At 40.2% G+C, this 17,238-nt stretch overlaps 1 protein-coding gene across 3 annotated transcripts; it reads right to left on the reverse strand.

The window, feature by feature from the left end:
• Positions 1-241: 241 nt before the first annotated feature.
• On the reverse strand, positions 242-16,644 carry LOC148339615 (DNA (cytosine-5)-methyltransferase 3B-like). 3 transcript variants are annotated; one of them, XM_088290419.1, is made up of 23 exons: positions 16,412-16,642; positions 14,159-14,264; positions 13,294-13,396; positions 10,062-10,206; positions 9,365-9,447; positions 9,132-9,251; positions 8,706-8,846; positions 8,454-8,612; positions 8,282-8,389; positions 6,991-7,132; positions 6,758-6,880; positions 5,875-5,919; positions 5,718-5,797; positions 5,387-5,499; positions 4,731-4,914; positions 3,747-3,831; positions 3,531-3,676; positions 3,365-3,455; positions 3,038-3,186; positions 2,677-2,762; positions 2,506-2,575; positions 2,244-2,362; positions 242-2,110 (listed from the first exon to the last, which is right to left on the reverse strand). In XM_088290419.1, the coding sequence occupies exons 3-23, from the start codon at positions 13,351-13,353 to the stop codon at positions 1,969-1,971; spliced, it is 2,391 nt and encodes a 796-aa protein (XP_088146545.1). In that variant the 5' UTR covers positions 13,354-13,396; positions 14,159-14,264; positions 16,412-16,642; the 3' UTR covers positions 242-1,968. The 3 variants fall into 3 exon arrangements, with proteins under 3 accessions (XP_088146545.1, XP_088146544.1, XP_088146541.1); XM_088290418.1 differs by lacking the exon at positions 14,159-14,264 and having other exon boundaries at positions 3,038-3,183; positions 16,412-16,644; XM_088290415.1 differs by lacking the exon at positions 14,159-14,264.
• Between the last annotated feature and the right edge of the window lie 594 nt (positions 16,645-17,238).

A 17,238-nucleotide genomic window follows, 5' to 3' on the forward strand; every position in this document is an offset into this window, starting at 1 on the left:
AACCCCACTATAAAGAAATTTATTTTATACGATTGTATGTTCTTCTATTACATATTTTCCAGTTGGACCGACAGAAAATCGATATTGTATAAATTACAACGACGCAGATATAAAACACACCAAGTTAGGCGACTGTAGAATCCACACGTGACGCCAATGAGTCCTCGTGTCGCAGAAAACGTCGTTTGGCTGACACGTACACATCAATCCGTTCACGACAAAAAGGACAAGACTGTTTTAAATCAGCTGAACTTGCGTTTTATTGAGTACAAACACGAGAGAAAAGGTCCCAAAAAAAAATACGCAGTGCTTTTCAACTAACAGTTTACACGAATTGCTGCATTTTAAAAGAAAGTATCAAAAATAAGATAACTTGTTTTATGCTTGCAACGCATCCTAAAAATGCAAAAACCTTCGCAATTGTGATTTTGACACATGAAAGGATCTGAACATCTGTAAAATATAACAACTCTATGGGTTAACATTCTCTAAAATTGGTGTCAGTACTTTTAAAAAAAAACGTACAACAGGAACAGTTTTATGAGTGAAATATGTAAACAGTTCTTTTTTTGGTCCCTCAAAGGCATAAAATTTTTTTTTTTTAAAAACTCGCACAGGATGAATGGAACATTTTTTTTGGTTGTTGTCATTGTGAAAACAATGTTCCATGTGTTCCAGTGATTAAACGCAACAGAAACAAGAGATTACTTTGAGGTAATATACGTATTGGTTTTGGTGACAGCCACACACAAAAAAAAAAAAAAAAAAAATGTCAGTTTTATACTTGGAACTATAACAGTAGTGCTAAAAGAACAAAAAAGTTTCAGCGCGGACAACGTTAAAGTCGTCAGTGCTAGTTGGCACAGAATACTGCGTTGTTTTTGTCAACGACGTTACAGTAAACATATTCGCTTCAAGATATTTCCCAAACAGTAAGGACTCCTCGAAAATTAGGGTAAAGAAAACACACCCAAATTCACCCAATGTGTTTCATTGGATCATTTCAGGGCGACGCGCTAACTCTTAAACACGATAATACACCCAAAAATAAATCACCTCCATCTATCAACTCTATTTTTTTTTTAAACATCAGCTTGTCTTTTCTAAGCAGGAAAAACAAAAAGTAAATCAAGCAGAAGAGCTACAAATTTAAAGAAAAAAAACAAAAACAAAAGACAAGCCTCGAGTCCTCTATCATCTTCTGCTCTTTCTGCTTCCTCCAGAGTTCTTCTTGCAAAAACCTCCTTCCATAGCCTTGCCGTCAACTATAAAAAGTGAAACCAAGGCGTACTGGCCAAAGAAGAGGAAAGAAAAGGGACGGGGACACCAATGTAGTCCCTCCGGACTAAAAATGACATTGAGAGACATTTAAGTTTATGTTAGGTGGTTTCTATTTCCTGGTGATTTATTTGTTGATAATGAAAGGTGGTATCCAATTTCTTGCTTGTGTTTTTTTCTTTTATGACAGTTAGTTTGAGGCACAATCTATTGTGGCCTCAAAATGTTGGTGATGGGGTATCAATTTATTGCTCACAGGTTGTGTATCCTGGTAGTGCATTATGTCTATGTGCTAGTTAGGGTGCAGTCTATTTGCTGAGTAGCTAGCGATCAGTGTGCTGTGACTGTCTGTTTGCTGGTGACAGGTGGTGTCTATTTCCTGGAAGTCAGTAGTATATAGATCCTAGTAACAAGTAGTTTACAGTATTTGCTAAGGACAGGTTTGCTGCCTGGTGAGGATGGGGTCTATTTCCTGGTAACGAGTTGTTTAAATCATTGTGATGGAATGGCCACAATACACCGGTGATCGGCACTGGCTATTAGCTGGCGATGTGTCATGTCTGTTTACTGGAGATGTCGATGTGATGTGATCTGCTGTGGTAACTGTTTTCTGGTTCTGGGTACGGTTTTGATGATGACAGTGTATGGTGGTGTCTATTTGCTGGTGACGTGGAGTCTTTGTGCTAGCATCTAATCGCAGGCAAAGAAGTCTTTGAGGGGTGCAAAAAGATGCCTGATGACGGGGACGCTCCAGGACCGGCCCAGGAGTTTCTGCCGAGCACCTCGACCCATGTTGGACACGTCCGTGTAGTGGACTGGGAAGCCAAAAATCCTGAAACGTTTGTGTCAAGGTTATCAACTTTAAATCGTGCCACCCTGAACGCACAAAGACTGTGAAGATTAGGATGGATGCAACTGCCAATCATAGCTACGATCTAATAGTGTGTCCTTGTCAGTCTGGTTACCTCTCCAGCTCAGTGCACCATAAGATGTCCTCCTTTCCGTTCATCAAGACCGGGAAGTGTTGGTCCTTCCCCTGTTTGATTGAGTTGGAGCGTGTAGTGATGGTACGCACCTTCCCAAACTGAAAAAGAATAAGAGGTTTTTTTTTGTAATTAATAAATAAATACATTAAAATAAAATAAAATAAAATAAAATAAAAATAAATTAAATTAAATAAAAATTAAATTAACTTAAAAAAGGCTGACACTGGACCAATTCACTCACCTTGGCAACTCGTCCATGTTCCAGGCAGTCCTGGAGCTCCAGCTTGTCCATCCCAGAAGCGCACAATGGTCTGGAATAGAAAACGTGCATGGCATTGTAATGAATCAATACACACGTATAATTTCAGTCTATGTAATTGGTGCACAGGGGTTATGGAACCTTGTTTCGCACCTGTTCATACCCGGCAGGTTTCCCCAAAAGTATCGGGCCCGGTGGGCTGCAGAGACCTCGATGGCATCAATCATCACGGGGTTACACTGCAACAAAGGCACACATTATATTCCAAATGAGCACCACCAGATAACAAAAAAAAAAAAGGAAAAATAATGATAAAATTGTCAGAAATTGTGACAGGTAGGGTCTGTTTCAAGGTGACTGGTGGTGTCTATTAGCTGTGTGTGACCTTGAATTGGAGGTAATGGGGCATCAAAATGTTTGTAATCGTGGCATCTATTTGCTGCTGGTGGTGGCTTCCATTTGCTTAAGACAGGAAAGAAGAAAGTAAATGTTCGGGGGCCACCCAGACTCTCACCTCCAGATATCGTGAGATGTCCCGCTTGTCGTTGACACCCATGGCGACCACATTCTCGAACATCCAGAAGAATGGTCGATTCTCTCCTTCTTTGGGCTTGGCCTCGCTTAGCAGGCGGTAAAATTCAAAGAACAACCTCCCTGTGCCTTCTGTAGCGACAAAACCCTCATGAGAGAATCCAGATCACTGCCACTTCGATGTACCATATAGACATCGCATTTTATTTTTATTTACAGTGAGCACGCTTAAATTCGGAATTCAGAAATCTAGATGTATATCCTTGCTTATTTTGTCTGTTCCATCTTCACATCATATTTCTTGACTTACCAAAGAGGCCCTTCCTGGCTGGGTTGACAATAGACAGGTCGTTACATGGACTTCCTCCTATCACCAGATCAAATGGCCCCCATTCCTGGATCTGAGGAAGCGCAGCAGCACCGTGTCAAAATGTCGTGGGGATAGTTTTCAACAAATCCAACATTTTGGCCCTCACGTTTTTCCTGGTGATGTTCCGGACGTCGTGGACGTATTGGATCTTTCCTTCGTGTCGGACCACGCCGACAGAGATGGAATCCTCGCACACCTCGGACGCAATGTACTGGTCCACCTTAAAGCCCAGATCTCTCAGGACCAGATACCCTGTGAGCACAAACACACAACTGTTGTGAAGATGCTCCTTTTTGTTGCACTCTCCAGTCCCCTTACTTACCGGTGGCGATGCCGTCAAACAGCGAGAGGACTCTGATCGGTCTCCTCTGCTCTGCTGGGACTGCTGGGTAAATCTTTGGGGTCTCCTGGAGGGACATTCAGCAAGTTGATAAATGATCCTGCTTCATATATTATACAGTATGTTGTTATTATTACATTAAGTGGAACATTTGTTTCCTCTTTGCCACGATTGGTCATTTTTAAATGGAAATTTAAATTTAAAGAACATCGTAATGAATGGAATCTCAAATCGCAATGACTGAAATTGGAAAAAAACATCACCCCTGCTTAATTTCAGTCAGTCAGTAGGTTTTATTTATTTATTTTTATATATGTGCCGTTTATCTACTCGTTCAATTTTCATTTATTTAATTATTTATTGATTTTTATGTCTAGTCTAGTCTTTGTTGTAGTCTGACCTATGACTTGCAAATTTATTTGTTAAGGCGACACTTGTTTGGTAGAAGTTTGTTGCAGTGAACGCTGCAAAAGATTGCCAGTCAAAGTGTTCAATAAGTTAACGAATGTAGTTGAACTGCAGTAGATACACAAAATATTCATTTATTCAATTTGCCTTTTTTTTTTTTTTTTTAGCGTAAACATAATCCATAAAACCAAAACATTTATGCTTAATAAAGCTGATATTATTGCATATTAAATCAAAATATTGAGGAAAAAATGTGCAATCACATTTTTTTTTTTTTTAAATCATTCAGCCCTAATATTGGTGGTGACCTGTCAGTGAGTTGTGTGTATTTCCTGGTGACCGGTGGCAACTATACCCAGGCAAAGAAGCTTCTAGCCTTTTTTTTGTTTTGTTTTGAAGCTACAGTCTACAGAAATGCAAGCTATGTCCATTTCATGGTGTTGTGGTTTCTATTAGCTGGTGCCAGGTGATGCCCGTTTTTTGGTGATATTTGTATCTACTCTAGGCGCTGGTAGAGGGAAGTGTCTATTTGCTGGCATAAGCCGCAATTCAACTCACAAACTCCTGTCCGTTGTCGTTGCCAAAGAACTCCTGCAGTGTGACGCTCCAGTCGTGGCGCCGCTTGAGGACGCCATATGTCAGCAGCGGCTGGCACATGTAGCAGCGCCAAGGGTCCAGGAAGCGAGCGTTGTTTGATGCTCCACGGTGCACCAGGATGTCGAGACAGTCCACACAGAAACACCTGCAGGGGGGGGGGGGATCAGTGGAAGCTTCTAGAATGACTCCTCTTGTCTATGTGTGCATGGGTGGGTATTTGTATTGTTGTGCTTGTCATGTGTATTAGAGTATATGGGGCATTTATGTGTCTAGTCGTGTTTGTGTATGTGAGTACACATAAAGTGGATCCAAAAAAAGTCTACACACCCCTGTCAAAAGGCCATTTTTTTTGTCACAAAAAAAAAAAGAATTCAAAACTCCACCATTAATGTGCTCTATAACCATTATAACCCAATTGAAAAAAAAAAAAAAAAAAGACAGGGTCTAAAATCAAACAACAGCAATTATGTGGTTGCACAAGTCTGCACACCCTCTTCTAACTGGCATGTGGCTGCGTTCAGAATGAAAGAGATCTGCAATATGCAATTATGTTGCTGTGCTGCCATCTATGAGTGCGTGTGTGTGTGTGTGTGTGGGTGTGCGTGTGCACGTGTAACCTGCAGCAGTTGGCGTTTCCGCACAGCAGAACCTCTCGGCCGCCGCAGCAGACGGTGCAGTAGGACTGGTAGCCATCGTCGTCATACATGTAGGACGTCTCCAAGTACACGTCCTACACGGAAGTAGACGGCTACGTTAGCGTCGCTTGATGGCTAGTTGCTAGTTCTTTTTTGTAAAGGACATTGATTGGGATCTTCTACATCTAAGTGTGATACATTTGAGTCCATCTATGCTGCTTGACGAGACAAACTGAGTGAGGGGTAACTAACTTAGCCTTAGCTTCCCGTGCTAGCTATTGAGTGTCTTGCGTGGTCGCTGTTGCATTGTTACCTTGCACGTTTGGCACAGGCCTCCTTCAAAGAGCGGGTGGAAGGTTGCTGCTCTCATATTGCCACACGAGAGACAGAACTCTGACAAACACGCAACCGCTCAGTGAGTACCCCACTATACAGTATAGCAAGCGTGCGGAGTGAGAGAATTGCTTTACCTTCTATACTTCTTTTATTCTTCAGGACTTCATTGACCATTTGTTCTGGAAGAAGCGCAAACAGGACAAGGAAACTTGAAAACTTGGGCTGGGTTATATGGCTTGAAAGCAGGCGTGGGCAAACTATGGCCCAGGGGCCACATGCGGCCCGTTAAATATTTTAATCCGGCCCGCCGAACTTGAAAATAATTTAATGAGTAAACCTTGTTAATGTTTTATTTTGTAAATACTGTGGGTTTGTTTTCAAAGACATTATATTGTTGACTTTTGTTCACTTTCATTTTTAAATTAAATGAATTTTTTTTCTCTGATGAGGTGAGGTTACCAAAACACTCCATCCATCTGCTTCTGGTCCGCCCCTCTGTCAAATTTAAGAACCCATTGTGGCCCGCCAATCAAAAAGTTTGCCTTAAAGGGACAGTTGACTGACGTTAGCATTAGCACTTCCATAATAGGTTTGTTAAAAATCTCCCCCCTAAAAGACTGTAGTGATTAAATTTTTTTTTTTTTTTTTTTGTGATGAGATTCATAACAAATTTGCACGCCCCCTTTTAGAGCTCGGCTTGTTAGAATTTTCAGTTCAGTTGTTTAAAACGGCGACCAATTACCACCAAAATGCAAACGCACATAAGTACTCTTGTCCACTTCAACTTGTGAAAGTAGAAAAGTTTTCTCCTCAATAGTTTGGATTTATTGACATCAAACGTGAGCTTACGTGATCACCTCCACAAAATCAAAAATAGTGCCAATCCCTAGTATGAATGCGCACATGAACTCTGACATTTAGCATTTCATCACTTATTTCCTAATTCTTCCAAAATGAATGGATATGAATTGAACTTGTGCCATCCTGGCCCGATAATTCCTTTAATAAAAACCTTACCTCTACTGTACGACTCCTCAGGCACAACCTTGCTCTTGCAAACGCTGAGTCTGGGCTGCTTGGCACTGGGCGTATACTCAGGCAGCGACACGTCCAGTACCTGCATGTCAAGCGCGGCACTGTCTGAACACACACACACACACACACACACACGCACGCACGTACACACACACACACACACAGTTAAGCCACCAGCAGACGGTGGAAGCTGTGGCTGATCGGCATCTGCTCACCGGCGCCGCTTGTGGGTTTGAGTCCTTCTTGGCCTTTAGGCAGGAAGCCTCCTTGCGCCCAGTCCATTAAGGGCTTAATTTGCTCGTCAGGGTTGTCCGACTCGCAGGGGGGGAACTTCTTCTCAGCCCGGATGCTGGCCATCTGCATCACAAATAAAATCATCTCAAAAAATTCGCTGCCAACAAATCAGTTACCACTGCCATGTATGCTAACTTAGCTAGTTAGCATGCAGCTCCGCAACGCTTCTTAAAAAAAGAAGAAAAAAAAATGTGAGTAACTGACATGCCTCTGAACAATGTTTATTTATTGTCTATAATACCGCATTAGTCTAAAATGTAAATATACCACAAGCTATGATCCTCAAATATTTTTAAATAATTAAAAATATTATCCTTAAGAAATAACGGCGTACAAATTACCATATTTTCCGGACCATAAGGCGCACCTGCATATAAACTGCAGGAACTGCCTTCTTGTGGGAGAGAGGAGGGGAAAAAATATAAATAAATAAAAAAATACGATATACAAGCCGCACCAGGATATAAGACGCAATGTTCTATGTTGGAAAAAAATTGTTTACTGCATGTACAGAACGATTTTACTATGAATGCACATAAAGGTACATAAACAGATTGTTAAAACAGTCCCTTTAACACGGCAACAACTTTCCTAATTAAAGCAGAACAGACCCAAGAGAAAGAAAAAAAAATCAAGATTTATTTAGCGTATTTTCTGAACTATAGAGTGCCCACTACCGGTGAAAGAAAAATCCACAGAAAAGCTGCACCGTTGTATTAGCCGCGTGGTTCAAAATCTAGGAAAAAAATAGCGGCTTATAGTCCGGAAAATACAGTATTTGAAATGGACCGGAAGTCTGCATGTATGTCGTATTTCTATCCATTCATTTTCTACCTATTGTCCTATTTATTTTCGCAGACAATCCGGAGCCTTTGTCAACAATTCTAGTCAAACATCCCCCACACATATCAGCTGGGTCCAGCATCTGTCTGACTGCACCTCGAACAAATTCACCAAAATCACGTTACACTCCTTCCGCCACAACTTAGACCTGCTCTACTTTCTGTCACCAAATTGTCAGGTATGGCGGAGTCATGTAAATAAAAACGGCTTCAGTCCACCGAAACGCCCCGCATGGTACATTGCGATCTAGCAAATTCCCAAAGATGGTAAACTGACTCGCTACGACACAAAAATGAAGATAGACCAGACGGAATAATTAGAATCTTCCGAAATACAACCAAACACAAAGAGAGACAGGCTGAAGTTTACCTCCAGAGCTTGAAAGATGGCCCTGCGGTAGGACACCAATTTGGTGTAAGACGCCTGATTGAAGAACTTGGCAAAGGCAGTGATGGAATCCAGCTTGTCGGCAGAGACCTGCGAGGACCCAAAGATTGTCCGTCAGCTCATGTCATGCGGGCTTGCATCTTGTGCTCCTCACCTCGGAAAACTTCCCATCCCCGAACCACTGCAGCCACCTCATGCCGTGGTTAGCCTGCCGTTTCCCGGTAGCGCGCCAGGTCACCACCATGCCGGGCCACCAGGAGAAGCCCTTGATCTTCCCCCACACCAGCTCACCAACACTGAAGCCCTTATTGTCCTGCAGACACCCAGAAGTGGAAAAATTCCCTCCGAGTGATGACTGATGTCCAGCCGAGACAACACCCGGTTGAATACACGCCATGATACTTACGTTGTATTCAGCGTGGGCGTCGCAACTGGACATAGTGGTGCCGCTGCTTCGGGCTGAGTCTTTGGAGTCGTGTTCCAGCAATTCCAGACGCGGCACCTCAGGGACCTCCCTTGATGGGACCGCCCCCGAAGATCTGCCACACTGACGGAGGAAGACAGGAGTCAGCTCCACAAGCTTGGACAACAGTACTTGGACATGTTTTCATTCAGAAGAGCGTTTTTTTTTGGCTTTGATGAAATAATTTAATACAGACTTAACCAATGCTTAGACTTGAGCTGGAGCCAATGATATTTTATCTCTTCTTAAGTTGCACATACACATCTGCTCTCATTAGCTGAGATATATGTGCACAGATAATTTTGATTCTTTGGATTTCCCAATTGTACGACTAATAAAAGTATTTTTTATCCTAGAGCATATTTTCACCATGGTAGCGACAAGCTCATTTTTGCGTGTTTGTCTGCGAGGTTTCCCGTGCGGCAGCAGACCAGCCTGGAAGATGGTTCGGGCAAGCGGCCTCTCTCTCAAAGCCAGGTGAGTCTTGTTCTGAACACACAAACGCACGCACAAACACACACACACACACACGTGCGTGTTGATTAACTCCGATTCAGCGTTGATTAACGCAGATTAGTGCCGTCCGCTTACGCCCGCCATACTTTACTATACGGGTCCCAAGTCCCATCGTCGGCCTCAGACCTCTTCCTGGTCCTAGCCCCTCTTTCCAGACATATGTTATCATCTGAGGAGAAATGGAGATAAATAAATAAAAACTAATTACTTTTTAAATTACTTTTGGTACAGAATCTAATTTTTGCCCAAGTTTGATTTCATTAAAAAAAAATATTGAATTGAGCTTTAGGTACAAATGAGCATAATCAATTAAAAATAGATTCAAGACAAAGAAATAAATAAAATAAAAGAAAAATTATATTACAATATACAGTTTCATTACAAGATATGACAAAATAAAATAGAAATTAATTTTAACAATATATTATAATTGAAATAACGTTTAAAAAGATTTAATAATAAATTATAATGTATTCAAATTAATAAATTAAAAAAATTAATGAAAAAAAAGATTAACATTACAATTTATTCAATTACAAACTCTCATACTGAAATAATAAGCATAATTCAATACAAAATTATTAAAATAAAATATAATAATTTTAAAAACAGAATTAAATGAAATCACATTAATATAAATTTAATTATATACATTGCACGATGAATTCAAATAAAAATAAATTCAATAAAACTATTAATTAAAACAGTCATAATCCGTTGAAATACAAAAAAAAAATACAAAACAAATACATTAAAATTACATGAAAATATAGTTAATTATACCTTGAGGTGATGAGGCACCCCCGTTCTGTTTGGGACTGAAAGGCGACGGTGGCTCGGCCCCTGCCAGCGGGCTGCTCTCATTGGTCAGCTCCACACCACTGTCGATCTCCATCAGGCCTTCGGGTGGCGGTGGGCTCGCCTTCGCCTTGGGGGGAGCAAAAGACATTAGTATCAATAAATATACTATTACTAAATATATATATATATATATATATATATATATTTGTATATATATATATATATATATACACATATATATATGTATATATATATATATACATATATATATATATATATATACATATATATATACATATATATATATACATATATATATATACATATATATATAGACATATATATATATATATATATATATCCCGCCTACTGCCCGAAGATAGCTGGGATAGGTTCCAGCACCCCCTGTGACCCTAGTGAGGAGAAGCGGTATAGATAATGGATGGGTGGATATATACAGAATTTAATGTAAACTATATGCACAGACCAGAATATTAACAACAGCGAGAATCATCAGCAGCATTGGATGTAGCAACAATAACTATTCTTGCTGCTGTTCACTTTCACAATCATATTTCGAGTAGTACAGCATCAATGTATCGCTATTCATAATGTTATTAGTATATCATTATATACTTTCTACATCAAGTTGTTACGGTATCCTATGTAAGGGCAAAAAAAAAACCGAAGAGGTAAAAACATGTTTTAGCTTGACGTTAGGCGCGCTTAGAAAGAGCTGCAACTCAGGAATGCGATCTCGGGAAGCCGACCAGAATTATTTAGTTTGGCTGCACGCGTGATGACACGGTTGATCGTCAAATGGTCGAGTGCTACACTGAAATAGATAAATCCTTGATGTGTTTGACGTATGAGTAGGTGTGGAGGAGACATTCTTGAGGAACACCTCAGAGGCAGAAATTTCCAAAATCTGACGAGGACAACCTGGACGGACCTGTAGGTGCAGTCAAGAGATTTTTCCGCAGATTGATATCTTGCTAAATGATAACATACAGACTTTTAGCATGTTAGCGTTGCATCAACGGCCATTAAAAATTGTACCAGACTACGGGGCAAGATACACATTTATAGTGTGTATTGATCAAGCTGCAATCTTGCGATATTTTAAAACGCCAATCGTAAGCATTTTATCAATCCTCCATCTGAATCGTACCAGACCTCAGGGCATAACATGAACGTTCTATTTGGTGCGTGTTAACCGACGCCCACAAAAACAGCGCATTTGACAGGCTTTTACCAAACCTTCGCAGGCTCGTCCAAAGGCAAACAATTAGCGACAAATGAAGGTGTTCCAAGTGGGTCACGTGACTTCATACTTGTAGCGGAGGAGCGAGCTTGTCGAGGAATCGCTCAAGGTAGCTGAAGACATTTTAATTCAACATGCCTTCTGAATATTAATCACGGATGCCCACTGATGTATAAACTGTACCCTACTCACTAAATGTCAGTGATATTTGAAATTTCCGGATGAACTTAAAATGCACTATGACCTTTACAGTTGAACTTCATTTGACCTGCTGGAAATTTTTAACGTAAAACTGTTGAATGTTGCACAACTTGCTATTCTTTCACAAATTCTTAAACGGGTGCTCGGTCCCATTACTTGACAGACAAGGATTTTACATTTTGGGGTGGGTGTTAAAAGCAGAAAACAAATAGGGGCAGATGGTGGAAGGAAGGAAGGAAGCAGACCCCTGCCAACACACCCTCCAGACTAAAATGATTTATGAGAGTGAAAAAGAGGAACAATCGCCAACGGCTACCACAACATTTCACGGTGTGAATTTTTAGAGTGAAAGGATTCAGGTAAGCTGAGCTAGGCGACCTTAGTGAGAACTCAGTTTAGAATGTGTGACAAGACGTAAAAGCTTCATCGGGTTTCTGTCTTTGTTTTATGTTAGCACAGCAACTCTTAGCATTTCATTAGAAATTGAACCTGAAAGTCAGACAAAAGTCAAAAAAATCCTTGCCGATGTATCTTTCGCGCTTTCATTCAGGGGTCGAAAACGTGGTGCAGAGTTGCCAGCAAGTATGTTCTAAAAATAGCTTACTGGGACATTGTGATTTTCTACAAAGCGTATTTTTCATTTGGAAATGTAAAAACTGTCAGAGATTTCCAAAATTAAGTGTTGCATATGGATATTTATGATTCCTAATTATTGTGTGAAATCATTTACATGATCAGTTTACTCACATAAATATTACTTTTATATTATAATATTAAATATATTTTAAATAGAACTTTTTTTATGATATGAAATAGATTAAATATTATGATTTTTTTAAGCAATTAATATAATAAATATCCATAATTAATTGCGATAAATCCAAATTTTCCACAACATTTTTTTGTGAAGTAACAGATATTTACTGGAATAATATTATAATATCGTAATCATATCATTATTATCTTAAATATCTAAAGCCTATACAGTACATTTTATTTCTGCGCACAAGCATCACACTCCAGTGGTGTCGGTTTGCAAGGCCCAGTGATAACTTGAGCAGGGTTTTTTTTTCCTGAGATGATGAGCTAAAGATGTACAACTAATACAGCACAGTATGAATAATAAATTCATTGTGAGGGCCTTTGAGTGTCCAGAAAAGTGCTAAATAAATCATTTGCATTATTATTATTATTATTATTATTATTAATAGCTGAATTTGACTTTACAAAGTATGCAAATTATTTTTGAAGTAAACAGAGCTCAAATATTTAACTAAACTACTATTTTTTAATCATATCATTAGGAAGTAGCTCTCCGTTTCAAAAAGGTTGGCGACCCCAGCTTTATCGTATGTTAGGGAGTAGCACCTCAACATAGAGCCAAACATAAAATGTTTATCAATCTGTCATGGTGCTTTTGCGATTCACATTGCGCTCTTGCTTTAGTTTGAAACATAGTTTTTACGACAATGGTGCCCAAGCACTGGTCCGCGGCCCTGGTACCACTCTGGGCCATTTGGTGCCAGACTCACACAAAGATAGACACTATACACATGTTAAGCAGCTGTGTGCATATTTACTCGATCAGATGTGGCGGAAATGTGCGCGACAACAGCCAATCAGAGTCCAGCTTTTTCTACTTTGGTGACAGAAATGTGCAACGAAACGTGTTATCTTCCCAATATATATTTCATATCACGCAATCACCCTGTATGCAACGCAGACAGCAGAGCCAAGTGCGAGATTTACCATGGCGGCCATGTTGTTGTTGGTCTCCATGGCGACAGCAGAGTACTGATCAGAGGGCATCGCTGTCGCCGTGGCCGATGGTGGTGATGACCCCTTCTCAAACCTGTCGATCAAGAAAACAAACCGGTGATTTATTTCAATAGCATTTACTTTGTCTTTTTTTTTTTTTTTTAAGATAAGATAAGATTCCCTTTATTAGTCCCACAATGGGGAAATTCGAGATTCGAAGCCAGGCCTCCTGGGGAGACTGGGACCGAAACGCGGCGCCTTAGACCACTCGGCCATCCTGGCAGCCGCCCGGCCAACCTTTTTTACACGGTGTGTTGTGTGCTGAACAAAATGAATTCATACGTCAAAATACACATTTGAAATATGAAGGATTCACATCAGTTACTGTATGATAAAGTAGTCCATTAAGAAATCATATTGTGAAATATTTAAATAATAGTCATACAGGCTATTTTTTTATGTTTATATGGTAGGTCAATCGTGATTTGTTTTTGTCTTTATTTTATTTATTTTATGATGAATTTAAGTAATAATATATATTTATATATTAACTTCTCATTTTCTGGCACAGCAACACATGAAAGCAACAGGAAATCATTGCTGCTATTTCTTATTCAACAAAATTTATATTTTTATGAATGACATGAAACAAATACATCATTAGTAAAACGAAGACATAAATAAGTACTACAATTTGTCATCGTATTTCACTTATAAATTAATTAATTGAAGTCATAAGGATGTTTATTGATGACATTTAACTGTGAAAAGCCAAACTATTTTAGTGGCTGTGGTTCGTCCTTTCAGTATTGGTAAAAGTGACCCGTTGGCTTGAAGAAAAAAAACAAGCACTGACACGTTGAAATGAACCTCCGACAAAGCCCCAAAAAATCCACGAACACGCCACCGTGTGTTGGAGCCACATTCTTCTTTGCATTGTGTGAGGATTAATGACGTTCAGCCTGCATGCACATGAGAAGCATATGTCAACACCTGACGGCGCGTGTGTGTGTGCGTGTGTGTGTGCGTGTGTGTGCGTGTGTGTGTGTGTGTGTGCATGCCAGCGGACCTCAGGAAGGCCTCAGCTTCTCGGCTCTGTGCGACGAGCCAGGCTTTGTACGTGCTATGGTTACTCTTTTGGAGTGTCCTTGAGCAAGATATTGAACTCTCAACCCTCAGTTGCTCCTGAGGTTGCACCATTAGTAGGTAAACGAGAATAAGTGTGAAGCGCTGTGAGTGCCTTCATAGGTGGAAAAGCATGGCATGGCATACATTTTACTGAACTAAAAAATTTTTAGAGTAACAACTGGGCATGCGCATCGTTCTCATATAAGATTTTATTAGGTTCGATGCACTCGCATCTTTTCAATCAAAACAGATTTTCAGATTAAAATCAGTTTTTGGTCCACTTGTCATTGCAGACATTTTAATATCCAACCGGGTGTTTTTCTAGGACATTTGACTAAAAAGCAGTGCTTCTCTTTTATTTTAGATTTTTTTTTTACTTGAACTTTTTCGAAAGCAGTGGGTGCGACAATGTGTCAGAGAGGCCGGAAGAAGGATGGAGAAAAGAACCAGAGGGATCCATTAAGAGCTGAGGGGCATCAAGAGAAAGGGGGGGGGGTCCACATCAAAGTCTGCCGGCTGGAGATTAAGGAGGGGATTGTTCACTTCCTATACGCACGTGCGTGTGTGTATTGTTCAATTTGTATATGCGTGTGCGTGCGTGTGTGTGTCACGGGGGCCCTCTGGTTCTCGCTGGGGGCCACATTCCTTGTCAGGCATGTACTTTGGGATCACTTTATGCTCGGTCAACTCCACAAAATGGCAGACATTCTTCACGCAGGCGTGTCACGTGACAGCCAAGTCAAAACATACTTCCGGCACGTGTGTCACAAGTGAGTGGAGCCCCACACCATTTGCAGTGTCAAATAATCTCAGTTGGCTAAAGATTGACAAAAATGGGGTTTACAGTATTCGTATTTGGCCACGTGTCTACTCCATGTGCCACATGCACGGATCCGCTACGACAGTGAGTCTCAAAACTATTTTCCACCATGTACCAATATTTTAATGAGGAAAAACAGCAGTCGATGATGTTGTACTTTATAAAAACAGACAGTCATAACAAAATTACATCGAATCAAACAAAGCGTTTTTTGTCACACTGAATGGCCATTGTGCTGCTCTGATTTTTGTGCTCCTCTCAGCTCATCAGTACGACACTGATATTACTATAATTGATATGATTGTCTTCTATTGTCTCCTGTTTTCCTGCAACATTGATGTTAAATCTGTTGCTTCAAATGTTATAGCACCTCAACAAAGATGCTACTTAGCGTGAGCATTAAACTAGCTGACTAAAATGTGAGGTTGATTTTAGTTCAAAAAGGTGTTAACTAGTGGTGGCAATTAACAACTTGAAGCTTCTTTTTTTGAAAAATTGTTCACCATTTTCCAAAGAAATGTTTTATAATGACGTGAGTTAAGTTCACTGCCAAGTTACAGCGCTGGTATCTGAAGTCTGGTGTCTTTTCCAATGGAGCCTTGTACATGATATTTGAGTCAGATGCTAAATCACATGTGCAACATATACATGACCACCATGTTTTAGTATATGTGTTTGTCTTCCGACCTATTTTTTTTTTTGTCATAACAACAAAAAAGAAAATCTGAGATTTTATGCTCAGGTCGAATCACTCAGTCCTAGTATATATAAAATGGAAACCACAGTATAAAGTCCACCATATGAACCCATCTATTCGTTGAGGTTCAAATGTGGCCCCCTTGAGCACCAAAGTTTTGCCCACTCGTGTTCAACAGTGGACAATTCAGCCAAATACAGAATGGCTTGAAGCTTGCGCCATCATTCCCACTCAACTTTTCTGATAAACACTCAATTCATTAACTTGGCTTCCAAAAAGCAGCAAGCGTAACAAGAATATGTCGGCAGTTGTAGAAAAGTTTCGACGCATACACGTGGGTGTGTGTACTCGTGTGTACTGTACTGTAATGCACGCATGCATGCAACACGCTACATTGTCCTAACGCGTCAATTACACGACAACAGTCAAGTGTATAATATCGTGTGTATGGGAAAAAAACTTACATAAGAATCCAGGAAGAAAAGACTTGCGTTTTCTTTCTTGCCGTACAAGTGTTCCAAAAGTGGACGTTGTTGTGCACGAGTTGATCACGCAGTGGGGACGTGCTGCTGCAAATCCCTACGCGGTCTCACTGCCTGGCTTTGAATAATAGCCCGGCAGCAGCAGGAGCAGCAGCCACTTTTCGGCCACCTCCTCCGTGGCAGGCGGGGCGTCCTCTTCTTCCTTGCTGGGAAAGCCAGTCCGCAGGTGAACTTTTGGCCTCACGTTACACCAGGTGTGGCTCAACTTTTGTGCTCAAGCGGACAGATGGGCCAGGAAGTACATTGTAAAAAGCAGGACTGGCCTAAGATTGCATTTACATAAAAAATAAAATAAAAAATTAGTAACCCATGCATGGGGAAAATATTGTTCGCGGTTTAGTATATTAATTTGGGGTTGTCAAATTCAATTTTATTTATTTATTTATTCAGTTTCAATGAAGCAAGATGAAGATCACCTTTAATATTGTCTCAGTACGGAAGTATTGCTGCCACCTCGGAAAAAAATTAAAATTTATCATATACAAACGTAATTTTCACGTTCTTACATTACAATTATCAAGTTTTTACATAAATCAGACCCCTCCCCCCTAGTGTGGCAGCAATACGCTTCCGTAGCTGTATAGCCTCCGGCCCACAACTACCTTAACAACTTCGCTAATACTTACAAAAAAGTTGATACAAAAAAACGATGGCAACAAAATGTCAATCAATAACATTAAAATGATTTTAAGTCACGTGGTACCACACCTAAGTTAACGCAACATGTTTTAGTTCACACGTTTAGAAAG

The sequence above is a fragment of the Idiotropiscis lumnitzeri genome, chromosome 3 (assembly GCF_059441095.1).
Source record: "Idiotropiscis lumnitzeri isolate Australia: NSW breed Sydney's pygmy pipehorse chromosome 3, RoL_Ilum_1.0, whole genome shotgun sequence".
In the NCBI taxonomy this organism is placed as follows: Eukaryota; Metazoa; Chordata; class Actinopteri; order Syngnathiformes; family Syngnathidae; genus Idiotropiscis; species Idiotropiscis lumnitzeri.

What these genes read in the sequence shown, in the direction of transcription:
- LOC148339615 (XM_088290415.1), bottom strand. An exon ending in GAATAAAAGAAGTATAGAAG is followed by an intron (nt 5,798 to 5,874) that starts GTAAAGCAATTC and finishes CGTGTTTGTCAG; the next exon opens with AGTTCTGTCTCTCGTGTGGC. An exon ending in AACCTGCCGGGTATGAACAG is followed by an intron (nt 2,576 to 2,676) that starts GTGCGAAACAAG and finishes TTTCTATTCCAG; the next exon opens with ACCATTGTGCGCTTCTGGGA.